The 21,019-nt window shown below is 26.6% G+C and overlaps 2 protein-coding genes across 3 annotated transcripts; both read left to right on the top strand.

Moving 5' to 3' along the window:
• Window positions 1–778: 778 nt before the first annotated feature.
• On the top strand, window positions 779–8,062 carry LOC123265322 (putative uncharacterized protein DDB_G0286901). The gene is made up of 7 exons (XM_044729020.1): window positions 779–827; window positions 894–1,059; window positions 1,483–2,645; window positions 3,757–3,903; window positions 3,976–4,696; window positions 7,432–7,743; window positions 7,818–8,062. Exons 3-7 carry the CDS (start codon window positions 1,578–1,580, stop codon window positions 8,045–8,047), a joined length of 2,478 nt encoding a protein of 825 aa, XP_044584955.1. The 5' UTR covers window positions 779–827; window positions 894–1,059; window positions 1,483–1,577; the 3' UTR covers window positions 8,048–8,062.
• A 1,172-nt stretch (window positions 8,063–9,234) lies between these two features.
• LOC123265896 (uncharacterized protein PFB0145c-like) lies at window positions 9,235–16,811 on the top strand. 2 transcript variants are annotated; one of them, XM_044729859.1, is made up of 5 exons: window positions 9,235–9,439; window positions 9,537–9,654; window positions 12,989–14,361; window positions 14,740–15,211; window positions 15,416–16,811. In XM_044729859.1, exons 1-5 carry the CDS (start codon window positions 9,332–9,334, stop codon window positions 16,726–16,728), a joined length of 3,384 nt encoding a protein of 1,127 aa, XP_044585794.1. In that variant the 5' UTR covers window positions 9,235–9,331; the 3' UTR covers window positions 16,729–16,811. The 2 variants fall into 2 exon arrangements, with proteins under 2 accessions (XP_044585794.1, XP_044585793.1); XM_044729858.1 differs by having other exon boundaries at window positions 9,236–9,439; window positions 14,740–16,811.
• Window positions 16,812–21,019: the final 4,208 nt, after the last annotated feature.

The raw sequence follows: 21,019 nt of genomic DNA, 5'->3' as shown, positions 1-21,019 counted from the left end.
TTTCCTTGCAAAATATCAAAGTTTATTTTATATATTTTTTATATAAAAAATATTTTAGGTTTTAAGAAATGTATCTGCGTTAATTACTTTTGAAATAAATAAAATGTAGACGTTTAAAATAAAATCTTTATTTAATGTACTTACAATTGACAAAGTGTCTAGTTGCTGATTGTCTGGTCAATAAAATTGATTAATCGCTCACTAAACCATTGATTAATTAATTTAGCATAGTTTATAATTTTTGTAACAAATAAATTATGACATAAAAAAAATTAAAAAAAAAAAAAAATTGATAGAATTTTTAAAAAACGAAAAATGCAATTTTTTAAAATTAATTTGTTTGCTAAAGAAAATTAAAAAATTATCAAGTGACAACTAAATTGAATGTCATTAATTTCATCTATTAAACAATTGAACAACTAATTAAAAAATAACTAATTATTTTTCTAATAAATTGAGAATAATTTTTTTTATAATTTAAAATAACTAATTATTTTTCTAATAAATTGAGAATAATTTTTTTTATAATTTAAAATAACTAATTATTTTTCTAATAAATTGAGAATAATTTTTTTCATAATTTAAAATTGGCGCTGTTTTCCCGGGTTATCTCCGCCATTTTAAAATACATTTGAGTATTTGAATGAAACTTTCTCTGATTTTCTCCAGACTTATGTTTGAACATCAACTTAATAAATATTATAAAATAAATTTATAAGTAAGTGTAGCTCTAAAAATTCATAAAAATGATAAAAAACATATTTAAAAATTTTTTATACAAAGCGTCTGGTGAGCCAATCGTCAAAATTGAAAAAAATGATTCTGAGGTATTTGAGGGTTATGTTTATTATAAAAATATTAATTTTAATTTTAAAAATCAACAAAAATTTTAGGATTCGGGAATTGATGATCCTATTAATATACAAGATGATAATAATAGTCCAAAAATTAATGACAGTCCAATTAACCAACTGAATGTCGTTGATGTTATAGAATTGATTAGTGAAGATGAAGACGATTGTTTAAAAATTGTTGAAATTCAAGATGATGAAACTCCTGGTATATATTTTTATGAAAATTAAGTTAGCCGACATCAAAAAATTTTTAGAACTTTTTTTTATTTAAAAAATTATTGCATAATAAAAAAAAATTTCCATATGTAAAAAACTTGAAAAAATTTTTAATTCTAATTTAATAATTAAAAAAAATTAAAAACGTCGGCCAACTTTAGTGTTATTATATTTTTATTAGTTAAATAAATGAAAATTAAGTTAGCCGACATTTAAAAATTTTTAGAATTATTTTTATTAAAAAAAAAAAATTCATTTGTAAAAAATTAAAAAAACTACACGTGCAATTTTTTAAAAACATTTTTTAGTTATAATTTAGTAAATGAAAAAAACAACAAAAATAAAAAATGTTGGTTAACTTTAGTATTATTTTAAATAAAATATAATAAGATCTTAGCATGTTCTGTTCTAGATGTCACTTCTTCAGTGAGACAACTGTCAAATTTAGAGGATCATGATTCACAAAGTCAAAATAATACAATACTTTTTAATAATGAAAAAACATTAATGGAGGATCGTCCTAGTTTAACAGAAGGGATAATAAATAGTAATAAAAGTGATGAGAGTCAAAGTTTAGTGCAACAAAATTCGGTAGATTCGGCTTCAGCTGATAATCCACGAGACATGTGTGAGAAAAATGAAGCTGATTGTCAGAAAAAAATGACTAACAGTAGTAATATTCTTCCAAGTTTGATTATTAGAAGTCAAAAAACAGATTGTAGTAACGAAGATGAAACGAATAAGAGTTTGATGATGATTGAAAATAAAAAATCGAGTATTATTCAACATCAGGTATCGAACACAACTGTTACTACAACTCAAAAAAATCAATTTTATATTATTAGTAATCCTTACATTAAACCAATTCAATCTGGATCTTCGGAGTCTACAAATAAATGTTCTCAAAGTACAGATATATTGAAGCGTGTAACTCCTACAAAAAATACGCCTAAAAAAAAAACTTTACCAAAAATAGTAATTGAAAATGTAGATTCAAATTCACAAAACATACCACCAAAATTATTATTATACAACCCACATAATAGAATTGCTATTCCTATCAATGGTATTGCTTCTTCTACACCAGTTGCTCGGGAAAAAAAATCAGAAGGAGCCTCGCTGAAAAATAATCATAGTAATGTTTTGGAGTCTAATAAAAGAAGTAACAATTCTGTTATTCAAGAGTCAGCTTCTAAAAAAAATAAAAATATTGTTGATAAAGTCACAGAGGATCCTTCGGCGAAAATTCAGGTCGAAAATTGTAAAGAAAATTCTAATTTAACAGAAATAAGTCATGCAACAATTGATACATCGTCTAGTGATAAAACTGCAGCGTTAAATGCTACAGTAAATAGTTCCACAAAAGAAGGAAATACCACTATTGGGTCTACCAGTTCTAACTCGTCTCACACTACTGTTTCTGAGTCTGGAAATTCACGTAGTACACAAACCATTTCCTTCAACAAAAAAAATAATGAAAATAATACAAGTTCTATTTCTGCGCCTACTCCTAACTTTCAAAAAACCATTCCTGTACCTGAAAAATCAAATACAATACTGATGTCTTCAATAGGAGTAAATAAAAATTTTTTTCTAGTCAGATTAAGGTCAAAGACCCAGTTATTGACACTTGTAATTTTATTTTAACCCTAGACTGGTTAACAAACGCGACCTAACGACTTTGGTCGAGTGATGAGGGATTTGCCGCAATGCTTTTAGAGCGTACAGTGTTGCCAGTTCATACACGTTTGACAGGCAGAGACTAGAGGTGTTTTCGGCAACGCTGCGGACAAAAAACTACTTATGACTCTGGTCAAGCGATGAGGAAAGCCCCGCAAATTTTTTTAAGAAATTTTTTTTCAGCAATATAACGTTTTCGAAGATGTTTGAAAAAATTATTAATATATTCTAAAATGTTCAAGGAACAAATTCAAATTTTTTTGAATAATTTTAGTAAATATTGAAAAAATTAATTGAAAAAAGTTAATTGAAAAAAAGCAAATCAATTGTAATACATTAACTTGTAGTGGTCATCAGGGGTCTAGATGACCCCAGGTAATTTTTGAGTTGCTCTTGCTTCGAAGATATAATTCAAAATGGTATCTGTGGTACCATCTATTATTGTTTGAAGATTTTTTGGGATTCATGGAAATTTAAGATTTCAATTGTACAAATAAATATAATTTTTGAAAAGTCCGACATGATACTACTTTTTTTTCAAAGTATGCGATATCCGGACTATAACCCCGGAGGTCATTTTCATTTATCTTAAAAAATGAAGTTTTTAGTGAAAAGAGTCAAATTTTTCGAAATTTGACTTTTTCGCATTTTTTTTTATAACTAAACAATTGAAAAAAATTAAAAAATGATTGAGTAATTCAACGGAAGTGTTAAGAATTACTCTCGTGTACGACTCGAGTGAAAATATTGAAAAGAACGCAAGTAGCAACAATTTTTTCCGTGCATAGGGTCAACTAGACCCAGTATGACCACTACGGGTTGATAAATATAATTTTTGAATTATAAATTTTAAGATAATTGATTTTTTGAGAACATTTTATTTTTTTTAATTAGAATAAAATTGCAAGTGTCAAATAACTAGGCCAGTGTCAATAACTGGGTCTTGTACCTTAATTATTAATTTAATTTTATTTACTTTTTTTAAATTTGTTATTTATGAGTTTAGGTGCAAACTGACTCGGATAAAAATTCAGTAGCTAAGAACCTTAAACGAAAAGCGACAGATGATATCTCACAGGATGCAACTGCTTCTTGTTCTTATAATCAAGGAGCACCTCCAGCAAAAAAACAAAAAATTCAGTCATCTGAAGAAGTATTTTTTTAATTAAAGTTATTTATATAATTTTGTAAGCAATTTTTCTATAAATAACACTATCTTTTAAAGGTTTCAGATGTAATCATACATCTTGATGGAAAATCAGCAAATAGAATTGAAATATCGAATGAACTATTGAAAAATGGGCAAGAACGACAAATTGTAAGCCAATTTTTTGAAAAAATTAGTTCCGTTGTAATTGTACAACCACCATCAACTACGCAATCTATAGTAAAAATTATAAATAAATCGCTGCGTAGTACTAATGTGAATTCTGCGACTAATGAGACATTAAGAACCGATGGTGACAATAATATTTCGAGTAATAATGAAACATTGCTCAATAAAGATTCGAGGCAAGAAAATTCGAAAAATCAGGAGGCAGCTTCAAGTAATGAACCAGTAAATAGTAATGAAAAGCCAACTAATAATGATTCAAATGTCAATGAGAGATCTATGAATGAAAATTTAAATAATACTCAGACATTGAATAAATCGATTATCAATGAAAAATCAAATGATAAGTCGCACCCAACAAAGGAAAATTCAAATAACACCAACTTGAATGCAAATATAAAAATTCAAAGAAATGAACCAGTTGCTTCAACTTCTACTGCGCCTGTAGAAACTCCAACTGTAAATCAAAATGTTAAGTCGGAAAATAATTTTGGTAGTTCTTTTTCGCCTTCTGGTTTTGTACAATATGGTACTCGCTTATTAAATAAGACTGACAAGATATGTTTTACTGGTGAAATGGATGAAAAACGTCAAATTGCAATAGAAAAATTAGGTAAATTTATTCTTTATTTATTTTTTGTTTTTTTTATTTATTTAATTCAATCGAGTCTAGAACAAATGTTCCTTAAGGGCCGTAAAGTACAGAGTATTACATTAATAGTGAGCAATTTTTATAAATTTAAGTAAATTTTTATAAATTTGAGTAAAATATTTTAGAATTAGTTTTTATAAATTAAAGTAAAACATTTTAGAGATGGTTAATATTAATTATAATTATTTATTTTTATTTATCTATTGTTCTTATAATGATTAAATACTGTAAACTCACTAGCTCATTTCTAAATATGTCTAATTATCTTCTCTTACTGATTACTTACTTTGTATTATATAAAATTACTTTTTGTTTTTTAGTAGATTTCATAGAAATCTAATTATTGCATTGGTCTTCATGACGGAAATTTTGAAAAATTTTACTATATTCCGACTTAGCTCGACGAGCTGAGTCAGAAAATACATCGATATGGTTCAAAAGTTTATATATATATATGGGTGATTCTCTGTAAGGATGTTTTTTGCTGTCCCAGGCATTTTTTTATTAGAAAAATTGTTATTTTGTTAATAAAAAAAATTTATTACGAAAGTAAAAAACATTTCTATTTGGAGCATTGAAAACTAAAATGGAATAAATTTTGGTTTTTTTGCTATAAATTCGTAAACCCCCGAAATGTCAGTCCCCTGGGCTGTCCCAGTCCCAAAATTAAAACTAAGATTAAATTTTAAGTTATTCGTCAATAATATATAATTTGGTCCATAATTTTTATAAACTTAATTAGTTAACTAACAATCTTCTTAAATAAAAAGTACCGAAAGTTAAATTGGTTCATTAAATTCATTAAACCAAAGTTTGTCCCAGGCATTTTAAGATCAGTCCCCTGCCAGATGTTCAAAGCCAAAAAAAAAATCTAGCGTGTTATTTGACCTTTTGTAAGGTTTATAAGGATCTAACTAGCCGTAAGTTAATAACCATAGGGCTATTAGCGCTTTATCGCCATTTTATTTAGTGTCAAAGCACCGTTTGTTCTGGAAATATGTGTCTGCGCCACTTCAAAACTCAGTCCCCTGACAGCTATTTTTGTTTATAATTTATTTATAAAATTGGATCCATAAGTCTTAATATTATTCTAATTAATGTAAACATTCATTGAGAACTTGAAAAGTTGAATGCATTGAAATAGTTTGCTTAATTTTCCTCAATATGATAAAAATAAAACAGTCCCCTGTGATGTTATATGGCAAAAGATACACAAATATCGAAAAAGCAAAAATTAAATCGGCTGTTTATTTATTATGATTAAGCTGATAGTTTTGTAGCCCTTGTTAATTTTTTTTCTAATAAAATCAAAAATAATTTGGTCGGACAATTTTGTACAGATTTAAGACGTCCTTACAGAGAATCACCCATATGTATGTGTATACGATATAACGCAGCTTGTCACGACGATAGCGTTACCAATTTAAAACGGATCTTTACTAAACTCAACATACTTATTCAACAGATAGATACCGAAGTCAAGTTCGAAAATGAGCTTAATCGGTTAAAAATTCATTTTTCTTCACTTTTTTACTCGATATAACTTTTTAATGGGATAACTTATTGAATCTCTGTAAATTGCATCTGAAAGTTCTTTAAATAAGCTTAAATACAGTACCATATTATATGTGTAGTCTCAAAAATAAGTCCTATTCCACTATGCTAATTATGAAATTTGCTGTGTTGCACTGGTTTTTTTTTTGCATACAATCCTAGTATTTTTTTTTCTATTCATTATGAAATCTACTTCCATTTCGACTGCCAAATGGCTTTTTTTTTTAAACTTGCTTTAAAGTAGATAGATAGATAGATAGATAAAAAATTTTTTGGCTCTGGAACCTAAGCTTCCTCAAAGCCATCAATATTTAAATTACATTGGTTTACATAGGTTACAAGATTACTTAACTAATTAAAGGTTTACAATTAGATTTAATTTAAAATGTTATAAAATCCAAATAGATTATTTAATACAAACAAATAACTTAATTTAAAGTCATAATAATTCTACAAGAAAAAATATTTAAATAAGATGAAAAATAAAGATTGCAATTATTAATTGTCATGTTCAAAAAAGTGATTGGAGCAAGCATTTTTAAATTCATCCAAATTATCTACAGCCACAGTCTCAGCTGTCAGTGCATTCCAGATACGTATGCCATGAATTAAGAATGAATTATCATACATGATACAATGACACAATTAGTCTGCGGTATACGAAGATAGTCTTGTCGGACATCACCTCTACGCAGTGCTACAGGCAAAAAGTCTAGTTTTGAACCGAATAGCTGCCGATAATTTAGTCGAATTTCCTTATAAAACAGACAAGCAATGAAATAATCTCTTCTCGCTGCAAAAGCTTTAGCCAACCTAACTTTTTGAAATATGGAGTAACATGTTCATATTTTGGTACTTTATAGATAAATCTAACACATGAATTCAATTTACGCTGCATCTTTAATAATAATTTGTTTGACATATTCGTATACGCCGCACAACAATAATCAAAGAGAGGAATTATTAAAGTAGATACTAGCTTAATACGTAAACTTTCACTAAATATTTCATTGTTAGTAAGTAAGTTAGGTACAGGATTTACTCTGTAATTAATATATATTGCCTATGGCAATAAATTAAATTAGAATTAAATTGATTAATAAATTATAATGATTAAATACAATGATATATTTATTTTATAGGTGGGCAAATTACTAATGATCCAACAGATGCGACTGTTTTAGTGGCTGATAAATTTCGAAGGACATTTAAATTTATTTGTGCGATTTGTCGCTCAATTCCCATCGTTTCAACTCAATGGATAAATGAAAGTATTACCAAAAATAATTTTGTTAATCCTTATAAATATATATTAAAAGACGAAGTAGCTGAAAAAACTTATGGCTTTAATTTAGAAGAAAGCCTTATGAAAGCAAAGAAAAAACAGCTTTTTCAGGATTATACAGTTCTCATTACAAATGGCGTTAATCGCCCGAGTGTAAACGAACTCAGAAGTAATAATAATTACAATTTTATATTGCTACGCTTTTAATTATAAAATACTAATTAACAATTTATTAATTTTCAGCTATAGTTAAATTTGCTGGAGGTAGACCCTTAGTTCGTGCTCCAAAATACTGGGGACCAAAATCTATGATAATAAGCTGTGAAGATGATGCACCAAAGGTTCGGAAAATACTAGAAAAAAAACCACAAGAGATTTTGTGCCCTGTGGTGTCGGCAGATTTCATTCTATCTTCTTTATTGAAGCAAGACTTGGAGATTAATACTAGTAATCTTAAAGTAGAAAAAAAATAACAAATATTATTTATTATTATTTTAAATATCTCTATTAATACTAGTTGTTTTATTGTTATTTATATTCAAGAAATATTTAATTTTACTATCAAAAATACTGCTGTCATTACTTTTGTTTACTTATTAGTATATATGTCGTTTTTTTTATTTATTTTGGATCTCAAAAAAACATTATATTGTTTTCCTTAACATTTATTATCTAGTGAAAACACGAACTTTTTTTATTTTTAATTTTTTAATTTTAATAACTCTATTTGTTGAATAATTAGTTTATCTGTCGTTGAGATTATAAGAGTAAAGAACAAGAATTGGATTGTTCAAAATGAAAATTAATCTTAAACCAAGCAATACTAGCAGTTTTTTTTGTTCAAGTATTTATAATTGAATGGAAGTGAATAAAAATTTTATTATAAAATTATTTCTTATCAAAATTCTTTTAATAAAGATTACATAAAATCAATCAACATTTTTTTTTTCAAAGCCATTTAATAAATTGGAACAAAAAAATATTTTTTAAAAATTGAATTTAAAGCTTTTTACAAAAAAAAAAATTTTTTTCTCATTTTTTTGTAATTATTTTTTTCATAACAAAAATTGTAAATATTTTTAAATGTCGGCTAATTTAATTTTCATAATACTAAAGTTAGCCGACGATTTTAATTTTTTGATTTTTTTTTAATAATTAAATTATAACAAAAAAATATTTTTTAAGAATTGTACTTACAGAATTGCACTTACAGTTTTTAAAGTTTTTTTTTAATAATTTTTTCAATAAAAAAAAATTCTAAAAATTTTTAAATGTCGGCTAATTTAATTTTCATAAATTAGTAATTAAAGTAAAAGACATATGTTAATTTTTTAAATTTTTATAACAAAATTGTTATGAAAAAATTATCAATAAATTCCACATCTTGAAATTAAAAAAAATTACAAGTGCAAATTTTTTAAAAACATTTTTTTTTTTAATTAATTTTTTATAAAAATTAAAAAAATTGTCAAATGTGCTAATAAATTTTTTTTTTTTTAAATTGCATTGCATTATTGTTAAGTTACATAATTAAATTGTCAATTGTATCAATAAATACTTTATAAAATTTTCCCGCCATTTTTTTTTGGCATGGCGCTGTTTGCAGCGACGGAAAAACGGAAACACTCGAGCGGAAGAAAAGATAGCGAAAGAAAAAAAAAATTATAACCTTAACAAACGAATGTTGAATTGTTGAACCTGAAGACGAAATTCAGAGTTCAGAGAATTCTATTTATACATATTCCTAAGCTTTGAATATGACAATGAATAAATTTTTCAAGAGTAAATCAAAAAAAGAATTAAAAATTGAATCAAAAAAAAGTTTAGAAGTTGAGAAAAATAAGAGACAAAAAACCGAAATGATGGTAATTAACAAAATAAAAAATGAGTTTTACTTAGTTATGATGCTGCAAAGAAATATTTTTAGTTTTATAAGATTAATACTATTATTATTAATATTAGGGCTCAGCAATAGAAAAGTTAGCTTCAAACTTTCATGGAGTAGTCAATAAGGATATTAATAACGACAACACTGGAGTAGATGGAAAAAATCATGGATCATTGCAGCCATCAACGCCAGGTATTATAATTATTATAAATCAACTTTGGTTAAGAATACTGACAAAAGAATTGAAAAGCGGTCACTCCATACAAAGTGTATATCTATATATACAAACAAAAAAATTGAAATTATTGAAAAGAATTCGAATTTTATCATTTTTAATTCTTTTCAATCAATATTTTTTAACAGGGTATAAGGTAGAAGATCCAGTTATTGACACTGGCCTAGTTGTTGACACTTGCCATTTTATTTTAAAACGGGTTAACCCGTTGAGGTCATTATGGGTCTAATTGAGCCAAGGCAATTTTTGAGCTGCTCTTGCTTCGAAGATATCATTCAAAATGGTATCTGTAGTACCATCTATTATTGTTTGAATATTTTTGAGATTCATGGAAATTTACGATTTTAATTGCACAAATCAATATATTTTTTCAAAAGCTTGACATGACACCACTTTTTTTTCAAAGTATGCGATATCTGGAGTAGAACCCCAGAGGTCATGTTTATTTATCTTAAAAAATGAAGTTTTTAGTAAAAACAGTCAAATTTTTCGAAATTTGACTTTTTCGCATTTTTAGTAGATTTTATAAAAATCTAACTATTGCAGCCGTCCTCATGGCGCAACTTTTAAAAAATTTAGCCATTTTCTGATTCAGTTTGTCGAGCTGAGTCAGAAAATACATATAGTTCAAAAGTTTATATATGTATGTATTTATATATATATATATATTTATACGATATAACGCGGCTTGTCAGCACGATAGCGTTTTCAATTTATAACCGATTCTTCTCAAACTCAACATGCTTTATCTATCGATCAAAACCAAGGTTAAGTTCTAAGATGAGCTTAATCGGGCGAGTAATTTGAAAATTACAGGATTTTGAAATTTTGAAAATCGTAAAAATTGCTGTTTTTACTACTGCAACTTGGTATAATTACCGAACTAGACAAGATATTAAAATTCGGTAAAATGCATCGTAAAGGTCTTTTAATAAGCTTCAATTTTCACTACTCAGAAGTGGTAATAGCCTCAATATTACTCCTTTTAGAGTTCGTTTAATGAAACAGTTTTACTGTTGCAGCCGTTTTAGAATTATTGTCTGCATCATAGCTTAATCATGATGTAAATTCAATAGTTACGATATTGATCAGTCTTTCATGTAATGTTTTTGGGTAGGTCGTCAGTAAATATGTCACAAATTAGTTCTAAATATTGTTTTCTTCAATTAAAATTTTGTCCGGTTTTAAAATTCTGATTAACTTGGAAACTGTTGTTCCTAAGCGATTACTTAAAATTTGGACATTTATAATTCAAATCTTATAATCTTTGCAATTGTTTGATAAATATTTGAGAAACTTTTTCTTCACAAGATAATTTTTTTTCCAAAATTTGTTCTAAATAGTTTTAAACTTATTATTGAATTTTGTTTTTAATTCATAAACTAAGTTATACGTTATTAGTATTTATATTATTTTATTAAAAATCGATTTTCTTTATTTGAAAAATCTACTTCCATTTCGGCTGCCGAATGGCCTTTTTTTTTTTTTTTATAACTAGACAATTAAAAAAAATTAGAAAATGATTGAGTTATTCAACGGAAGTGTTAAAAATTACTCTCATGTACGACTCGAGTGTAAATATTGACAAGAACGCAAATATACCCGTGTAAAAATGATATGATATCATTATGAAGCTCATAATGAATCTCATATTTTGGCACTAATATGAGATTCATATATGAGCCATATTAATACTTTGGAAACCCGTAATAAGTAAAATACCTGTGAGAACGAATCTTTCTTAAGTAGATTAGTAAAATTTTAATTTTTTCTGTTCATCAGAGGAAATGTATAACAATTGAGAAAAACAGTATTTTTATCATGCACTATACTGTTGAACTACTTAACTTTCCTCCTTGATTTTCTTAACTTGGAAGAATATTTAGAAAAACATTGATTATCTTGGTTTAAAAAAAATTTTTAACTGAAAAATTTTTTTCGTCTTAAGATAATTATTTTTTATTTTAAAAACAATTTATATTGTCCTAAAAATTTCTTTAATTTAATTATTTTGCATTATTTCCTGTATATAGTTATGACTCAATAACTTTATATCACGATTTAAAAAGGCTAAAAATATCATTATGATTTTATGCAGATATGACCATCATTACCATTAAACTTTGAATTCAATTCAATATCATTATGATTTCATAATGAAATTATGTTAATATCATTATGGAGATACTATCCTAACGAATTTCCAACAGTAAAAAAAATTTTTTTCCTTGAATTATGAATAAAAGGCAACAATATCATCACAATATCATAATGAATTTGAAAAATTTCAGCCTGATTCCATCATGAGTTTACGCAGATATTATGACTTCAGTATGAAATTATGCGTTTGTCACTATGGATTGGTCACGAATCCCCATGTGACCGATCCGTGTAGATCAAATTTTATAATAAAACATAATCAAATTACTAGAAATTTTCTTTCTCCAACAAGAAAAATAAAAATTTTATAATCTACCCTGATAGCCAAGTTGGCCGCAACTTTCTGTCAATCTACTGCCGCAACTTGTCACCAACTTGGCGGCAACTCTTGGAAAAGTAACTCGGTTGGTGTCAACTTGTTCACCAAGTTGTCACCAAGTTGTCGGCAAAGTTGCTCTGAAACTTTTTTCACACCAAGTTGACGGTAAGTTTCTCAAGAAATTTGGCGACATATTGCGGCAGTAGATTGGTCTCTTTTTCTCAGAAACCTGTAGCCAACTTGGCGCCAACAGTTACAAATTCGGAAGTTGACCGCAAGTTGTCGCTAAGTTGGTGGCAACTATCTGACACCAACTTGGTTGGTCTGAAACTGTGGCTATCAGGGTAGTTAAAAAAAAATTCGTTTCCATAATTATTTTACTTATTACAGGTTTCAAATGTATTGACATGGCTTTTATATGAATCTCATATTAGTGTCAAAATATGAGATTCATTATGATATTCATTATGAGCGTCATAATGATATCATCTTATTTTTACACGGGTAGCAACAATTTTTCACGTGCATGGGGTCAATTAGACCCAGTATGACCATTGCGTTATTTATAAGAAGTATGACCTCAACGGGTTAATTGAAAAAAAAAAAGCCAACTCCAATAAATCAATAAATACAATTTGTGATTTATAAGTTTTTAGATAATTGGTTTTTTGAGAAAATTTTTTTTTTTCATTGGAATAAAATTGTAAATGTGAAACAACTAGGCCAGTGTCAAAAACTGGATCTTTTACCTTACTCAGAATATTTAAAATGTATCTTTTAATCTTGTGTATTTTTTTAATGTGATAAAATAGGTACAATAGAGAGACCCAAGAAAATTCATAAAGAAAAAAACCAAGTCGATAATAGAGAAACATTTAAAAGAGTTGAAATAAAAGAAACATTAATTACAAAACAAAGTAAATTTTTAATAAAAAAAGGGCCTGATGATAAAATTGTAGTTGCTCGACAAACTCAAACTACTGAACAATCAACAAAGTTTACAAAAAATTATTTAAATGGTGATCCACTAGATGTTGAAGTCTCCAGTACGACTCAGGATGATCAATTAACTCTAATAAATGTATCAAATAATTTGGATAAAGTTTCTAATGATTCCAATGATAATTTGAGTTTAAATAATGATTTAAAAACTTACAAAAATGCACAAAAAGTAATTGGTTTAAATGATACAAGTGAGTCCGACTCAACGATACTATTGATGCCGTGTAATTTAAAAAAGAAGAAGAAAAATAGAAATAGTAAAAATAGTTTGTCAAAAAATAAAAAACTTGCATTGAATAATAAGAAGGTAAATTCACTAGAAAATAAAGAGTCAGAAATTATTAAAAGCGTGGATCCATTGTCTGACTCAGACCAAAAAAATAATTCTGAGCTTTCAAAAGAAAATTTATTGGATAAAAAAATGGACTGTAAAATTCAGGGTAAAGATGTGGCTGATTCTGATTCGACTTTATCATCAACTCCTATTGAGTCTCAAAATATTACAAGGATTGATTCAGTTAATGACTCTGATTCAACTGTATTTTTAACCCCCGTCGAGCAAAATAAGAGTGTTGTAAATGAGACACATGAAGTCGATTCAGATTCAACTATTTTTTTAACGCCATCTAATAAACCCAAAAATCGCAAGAAAATAATGAAAGCTTCTGATGAATCGTCTGAAGAACCACCGAAAAAAAAATCTAAAAATATTCATACTTGTGAAAAGGTGAATCAATTGAATGAATCAATTTATAAAGTTCCAGCGAAATTTTCATCTAAAGAATTGAAAGAAAAGTTTATTAAGATAGTTAGAGAGGAGAAATTGAAAAAGAAAATTGTAGCTATTTTTAAGCATGAAGGACCAGCTCAAACGGAAACGAAAACTTTACCTGCTTCATCTCAAGAGCTGAAAGATAAACTTGATAAAATTCTTGGAGATGAAGGATTAGTTGATAATAATAAAGAGCCTAAAATTGATGAGCTTAGAGAAAAACTTAGTGAGATGTTTGGAAATGATATATTGAAGAGTCAAATAGAACCTCCACCTGCGCTTTCTAATGAAGAAGTTCTTAATATTTTAAAACCTAAGCAATATGTTAATACTGCTGTCGATACTTCTTTAAGTGAAAGAGTTGATTTAGTTGTGAATAAAAAAGAAAATTTACGGGTTTATAAATCCAAGGCAGAGAAGAAAAATTCGAAGATAAGTGGAGAAAAATCAGCAAGAAAAATCATACAAGAAAGTAATGTTAAGGAGTCAAAAGTTGGTGAAGAAAAAGAAAAAATGGAAGATGAATTGGAAGATATGTTGAAATTAGATAGAAGTTTATCTTTAAATAAAAAAGAAAATTTATTTATTAATAAATCCAAGGTAGAGAAGAAGATAAATGGAGAAAAATCATTAAGAAAAATCATACAAGATGAAAGTAATGTTAAGAATTCAAAAGTTGGTGAAGAAAAAGAAGAAATGGGAGGTGAAGAAGTAGAAGATGCCTTGAAGTTATTAGATGAAAATTTATCTTTGAATAAAAAAGAAAATTCATTTAACAAACCCAAGGCAGCAGAGAAGAAGAAAAGTTTGAAGATAAATGGAGAAAAATTATTTAAAAAAATCATACAAGAAAGTAATGTTAAGAATTCAAAAGTTGGTGAAGAAAAAGAAGAAATGGGAGGTGAAGAATTGGAAGATACGTCAAAGTTATTAGATGAAAGTTTATCTTTGAATAAAAAAGAAAATTTATTTATTAACAAACCCAAGACAGAGAAGAAGAAAAATTCGAAGATAAATGGAGAAAAATCATCAAAAAAACAAGATGAAAGTAATGTTAAAAAGTCAAAAATTGGTGAAGAAAACGAAGAAATGGAAGATGAATTAGAAGATACGTTGAAATTAGATGAAAGTTTATCTTTGAATAAAAAAGAAAATGCATTTATTAATAAACCCAAGGCAGCAGAGAAGAAAAATTCAAAAATAAATAAAGAAAAATCATCAAGAAAGCGAGATGAAAGTAATGTTAAAAAGTCAAAAGTTGGTGAAGAAAAAGAAGAAATGGAACATGAAGAATTGGAAGATACGTCAAAGTTATTAGATGAAAGTTTATCTTTGAATAAAAAAGAAAATTTATTTATTAACAAATCCAAGTCAGCCGAGAAGAAGAAAAGTTTGAAGATTAATGGAGAAAAATCTTCAAGAAAAATTATACAAGATGAAAGTAATGCCAAGAATTCAAAAGTTGTTGAAGAAAAAGAAGAAATGGAACGTGAAGAATTGGAAGATACCTTGAAGTTCTTAAATGAAAGTAATGATAGTCAAAGCCGAGTACTAGAAGAGACATTGAAGTTGCCTGAAATTCCAGAGCTAGTTAGTTATAAGATGGTGGAAGTCGGGGATTTGAATCATCAAAGCTACAACGAAGAATCAGATGATGGGACGGATTCATCATTTGGAAAGTTGGTAATCGATGAATCTCCTAATGAAACCACTGAATTGCTGGACACTTCAAATCTTAATGAGATTGATTTTGAAAAGGATTCAATTGATAATGAAAAAGATCCTCTGTATGTTGATAATAGTGATCATCCGCTTGCGATCTGTGTTCTTGAAGATGAAAATCATTCTGATGTTGCTCATTCTGAACAACAACATGTGAATTCGTTGAAAGAAAATAATGAATCAGATTCTCGCGGGAGATTGACTGAGACTCTAGTAGATATTTCTGATATTAGCGTGAAGAACTTTGATAAAACTCGAGAATTATTAGTAGTAGTTGAGAGAGTTGATGTTGATAAATTTAAAAGAAAAAAATCTGTACAAGTGACTGATAGCTTGAAGACTAGATCAAGTTTAAAAGAGAAGATTAGTTTGGCAAATTCTCAAGCTGATCTATTTGATTTGTGTTTGAAAAGAGAATTGAAAGTAGAGTTAGAGAGATTGCCTTTGAAAATAAATCAAAATACTTTGAAAAATAAAAATAAAATTAATCTTACTGAGCCAAAAAATAAAATTGTTCGTAAATTTAATAATTCACGTAAAAGAACTAATAAGATAATTAAACATAAAACTGTTAGGCAGAATCAGATACTTTTAAAAGAAGTTCGAATTATTTTAACTCCAATTAAATTGAACAATGATCAAAATCTGAAAAATAAGCAAACTATTAATGAAACTTTGAATTCATCTGCTGTTGATAAAAAACTTACCAAAAAAACTAGAGAAAGCCAAAATAAAAACAAAGCAATGATCCCTGTTTCAAAATCAACTCGAAAACGTTTAGAAAATTTAAATTCTACAAAAGAAATCAAGAAAATTTCAAGGGTGAAATCAAGCTCGAAAGTTGTAAAAAATGCTTCAAATAATTTGACAAGGAACAGAAAATTAAAATCAAATTTAAAAGCTATCAAAACTAAATCTAACTCATCTAATTTAAGTCAACATCAAAATTTGAAAGTTACTTTAGAAAGAATTTCTACAGCTGATTTAGTAAAGTGGCGCAAGAAGAATTCGACACGTTCAAAAGTCACTCAACGAAGTAAAGTATCATCACAATAGCATGTATCTTAAAGTATGAAAATAAAGTTAGCCGAGATTAAAAAATTTTTAGAATTTTTTTTTATTGAAAAAATGATTGTAAAAAAATAAAAAAAATTTCATTTATAAAAAACTTGAAAAACTGTAAGTGCAATTTTTTAAAAATATTTTTTTGTTCTAATTTAATTATTGAAAAAGAATCAAAAAATTAAAAAATGTCGGCTAACTTTAGTATTATTCTTAAAGCTTTTTTTTTTTCTGTTAAACAGCATGATTCTAATAATTAATAAAAAATTCATAAAAAAATTATAAAATCAATATTGTTAGCATGATAATATTCCCAAGTGGTACAAAAATTTTTTTTCTAATGTTTTGTTGAATTAAAGTTGACAATTGTTAATTATTGACTTCTTGTTGAGTAAAATCTTCCAAAAAGTCAATAAATAAATAAATATTTTTTTTGTGATGCTTGGGAATCGTTTATTATTATTATTATTATTATTATTATTATTATTATTTTTGTTATTATTATTAATAATTCTATTGTTACTATTAGTGCTATGACTATTATTATAAATATTTTTTTTTTTTTTTTAATGACACTGAAGTTGACAGACATTCAAAATTTTTTTATAATTTTATAGCAATAAAATAATTAAGAAAAAAAATGTAATAAAAAAATTCCACATGTGAAAATTAAAATAAATTATTTAAATTATTAGTAGAAATTTTTGAAAGCATTTTTTTTATTGTAATTGATTTGTTATAAAACTTTGAAAAATTGGCAGCTGTCAGCTAACAGTATCATTTTTTTTATATAAGTTTTTCTGAAATTTCAATGGTAATTCTTGAATAATAATAAAAGTCTTAAAAGAAAGAATTATTCTTGTAAGAATTTTTATAAATAAAAAGAAGATAATTTGTTATAGTGAGTAATCATTTTTATTTATATATATAAATGACAAAAATATATTATAAGTTTCATCATCATCTTGGATAACAATAAGCTCATCGTACACAAAAAAAAAACCATAAAAATTAATTTAGCAGATATTTGATAATTTTAATAATTTTTGTAACAAATAAAATATGAGAAAAAATTGACAGGAAAAATGAAAAAAAATTCAAAATGGTCAAATAAACTAACTAAAGTTATAAAAAAAAAACGTCACATCCCGACAAGTTTACTAAAAATCCTTTTTTAAGATTGTTATAAAAGATTAAACTAACATCAAGCAACAAGCAATAAATATATTTTAAAAAGTGTAATTTTCTCAGTTACAATATAGCTTCCAAGATATCGCGTGCCTAAAGGTAAAAGGGCTTATAACAATTTATGTTATAATTCCTACTGAGTAAGGTCCCTCCTCCCCCCTTTATCCTTTATTTCCCCAGTTCCCAAATTTGTCTTTAATGACAAATTTAGCTATAAATTATGGCTTTTTACCGTAAGATGGACGGTGGTGTTTATTACTCGGTAGGTCTTATTAGGTGACGGAATGGTAGTTACGGACAATGTCTCGGATAGCTTAACTGGTAGAGCCTTTGGCGCGTAACCAAATGATCCGGGTTCGAGTCCCGGTCTGGGCTGTCTGAATTATTTTTTCGGTTACCGAAAAATTCCTACTGAGTAAGGTCCCTCCTCCCCCCTTTATCCTTTATTTCCCCAGTTCCCAAATTTGTCTTTAATGACAAATTTAGCTATAAATTATGGCTACCTTTGCAAAGGTAAAAGGGCGCATATTTTTTTTTTTTATTGCCAATCGGGTAGTAGACACATTGTGCGCTTAAAATTGAAAAAAAAAAAAATTATAAAGGTAAAAGGGCGTATGTCTTTAATTATACGCCCTTTTACTTTTAAGAATTCGAAATTTTGGTGATCTAAAGGTAAAATGGCGTATAATTTTTTTTCGACCAGTTTACAAAAGAACATATTCGTAGTTTAAAAATGTAAAAAAAAAACTTTCTGTGATAGTAAGACCTCAACTATACAATTTTTTTAAAGTTAAAAAAGAAAATATATCAAAAAAACGCCATTCGGCCAAACCCGAAATGGAAGGTAGATTTCACTGAATGATATTCTTGACCAAATAACGTACATAAGTCAGTTGTACTACACATTGCCTGAAAATAGTTCAATTGAAATCTTAACTATGAAAAAATAACTAAAAATGGTCAAAATGTCAATGCTATAAACGTCAAATTATTTATTTTAAGAAATAGTTATTATAAAATTTGGATTCCGGATGCATGATCATGATGAAACAGCTGTTCTGTGAACGGCACCAGTAGTTATATTCAATAGGGCGATTAAGGTATTACCCTCGCGACTTCCGTCGTCAAAAGTTTATGCCAGAGTGTACGGTACACATACCAGATAGCCATTATTGACAAGCCTAAAACTTTTGCTGTTTATGTACTTATTTCAGCCAAGCATGAAGGAACTACTAATCGTTTGAAAAGTCTGGCAAGAATCCGAAAGCGTTAAGATATTGTATAGTGGTTATACTGTAGTGTTTTTGGACTGGCTGTAGACTTACCTCTGTTTTGATACATGCGTTTATTTATTTATTTACATACATTGAAAGATTAATATATATTATTATATTAAAATTGTTAACTTTTTGAATTTTTAATAAATATAAAAAAAAATGAAAATTAATTCAGCCGACATTTAAAAATTTTTAGAATTTTTTTTTATTGAAAAAATGATTACAAAAAAATAAAAAAGAAATTTCACTTGAAAAAAACTTCAAAAACTGTAAATGCAATATAAAAAAATTTTTTTTTTTTCTAATTTAATTATTAAAAAAAAGTCAAAAAATTAAAAATGTTGGCTAACTTTAGTATCATAAAAAAATACTTATTTTCATAAAATAATCATAGTTTTTTTTTTAAATAAATAAAATTAATAACTATAATATTACACCTAAAGTAAATTAAACTTTTCAAATTTGTCAGCGCATGCGCGTCTCATACTTCTTTCGCGGCTAACAAAACTTGCGCTGTTGCCACAGCTTTATTAACGTATCCCCTCCTCAGTTAAAGTCTGGTAAATTTTTCATTACTTATTAATGAATATCTCTGAAACTGTGTGGTAATTATCAATGAATTTTTTTTTTTTAAATTGTTTAGTTGTTAGTTAACGTTACTCTAGTTTTTTTAAAAGATCCTAAGAAAAGTTTCTAAGATATAAAAATGTTTGTAGGTAAATTTTTCGATATCTCGTATACCGTAATGTATAAGAGCGTTCAAAACTCAAACTTTAAAATTAAATATCTCGGAAACTAGATGGTAAAAAATTCTCAAATTGCGCCAATCGACGCAGAATTATATGAAAATTAATCTACCAAAATTAAAAAAAAATCCTAAGAAAACGACTTTGGCGAGGGTACTACCTTAAAACGGGAAATTTCAAAATATTTCAATGTTATCTGTCATTGTGATTTTTTTTTATTACTTAATTTTTATGTAATTTGTTTTTGATTGGTTGATTTTCTATTTGTTTATATCAAATTTTGTATATGAGACTGTCATTTGAGTATAACTTGTCTTGTGAAACTATTATTTAACATTTGGTATAAAAAACACAACTTTTTTTTATACGCCCTTTTACCTTTAAATAGTACTTTTCTTAAAGGTGAAAGGGCGTATGTCTTAAGATACGCCCTTTCAGCATGAAAATTAATTTAGCAGATATTTAATTATTTTTAGAATTTTTGTTAACAAATAAATTATGGGGAAAAAAATTAGAAAAAAAAGTCACGTAGAAATTTTTAAAAATTAAAAATGCAATTTTTTAAAAATAATTTTTTAGAATTAATTTAATTTTTAAATAAAATAAAAAATTGGTCAAGTGACAGCTAACTTTAATGTCATCCTTTCAGCTTTAGGATACCAACTTTTTTTTGTTTCACAGATTTTTACGTTTCAGACAATTTCAAACCCTTAGCTGTAAGTCCTTTTACCTTTAAGCACGCGATATAATTAATAAATTAGTAAAGTATTCGAAAATAAAAATCAGTAAAAGTGAATGACACTGAAATTAACAGACACTTGAAAATTTTTTTATTTAAATTAAATTATTTTAAAAAAATTGCATTTATAATTTTTTAGATCTTCTAAACATGGAATTTTTAAAATAAAATTTTTTTTGCTATAATTGATTTGTTAAAAAATTATGACAGCCCGAGAAAAATGTTTCTATATAATTATATATAATTGTATATAATCATATATGATTATATATGGAATCACATATATAATTATATACAATTATATATAAGTATATAGAATTATATATAATCATACA

The sequence above is a fragment of the Cotesia glomerata genome, linkage group LG5 (assembly GCF_020080835.1).
Source record: "Cotesia glomerata isolate CgM1 linkage group LG5, MPM_Cglom_v2.3, whole genome shotgun sequence".
In the NCBI taxonomy this organism is placed as follows: Eukaryota; Metazoa; Arthropoda; class Insecta; order Hymenoptera; family Braconidae; genus Cotesia; species Cotesia glomerata.
The sequence above is the reverse complement of the archived record's forward strand: the minus strand, read 5'-3'. Positions and strand labels throughout refer to the sequence as shown.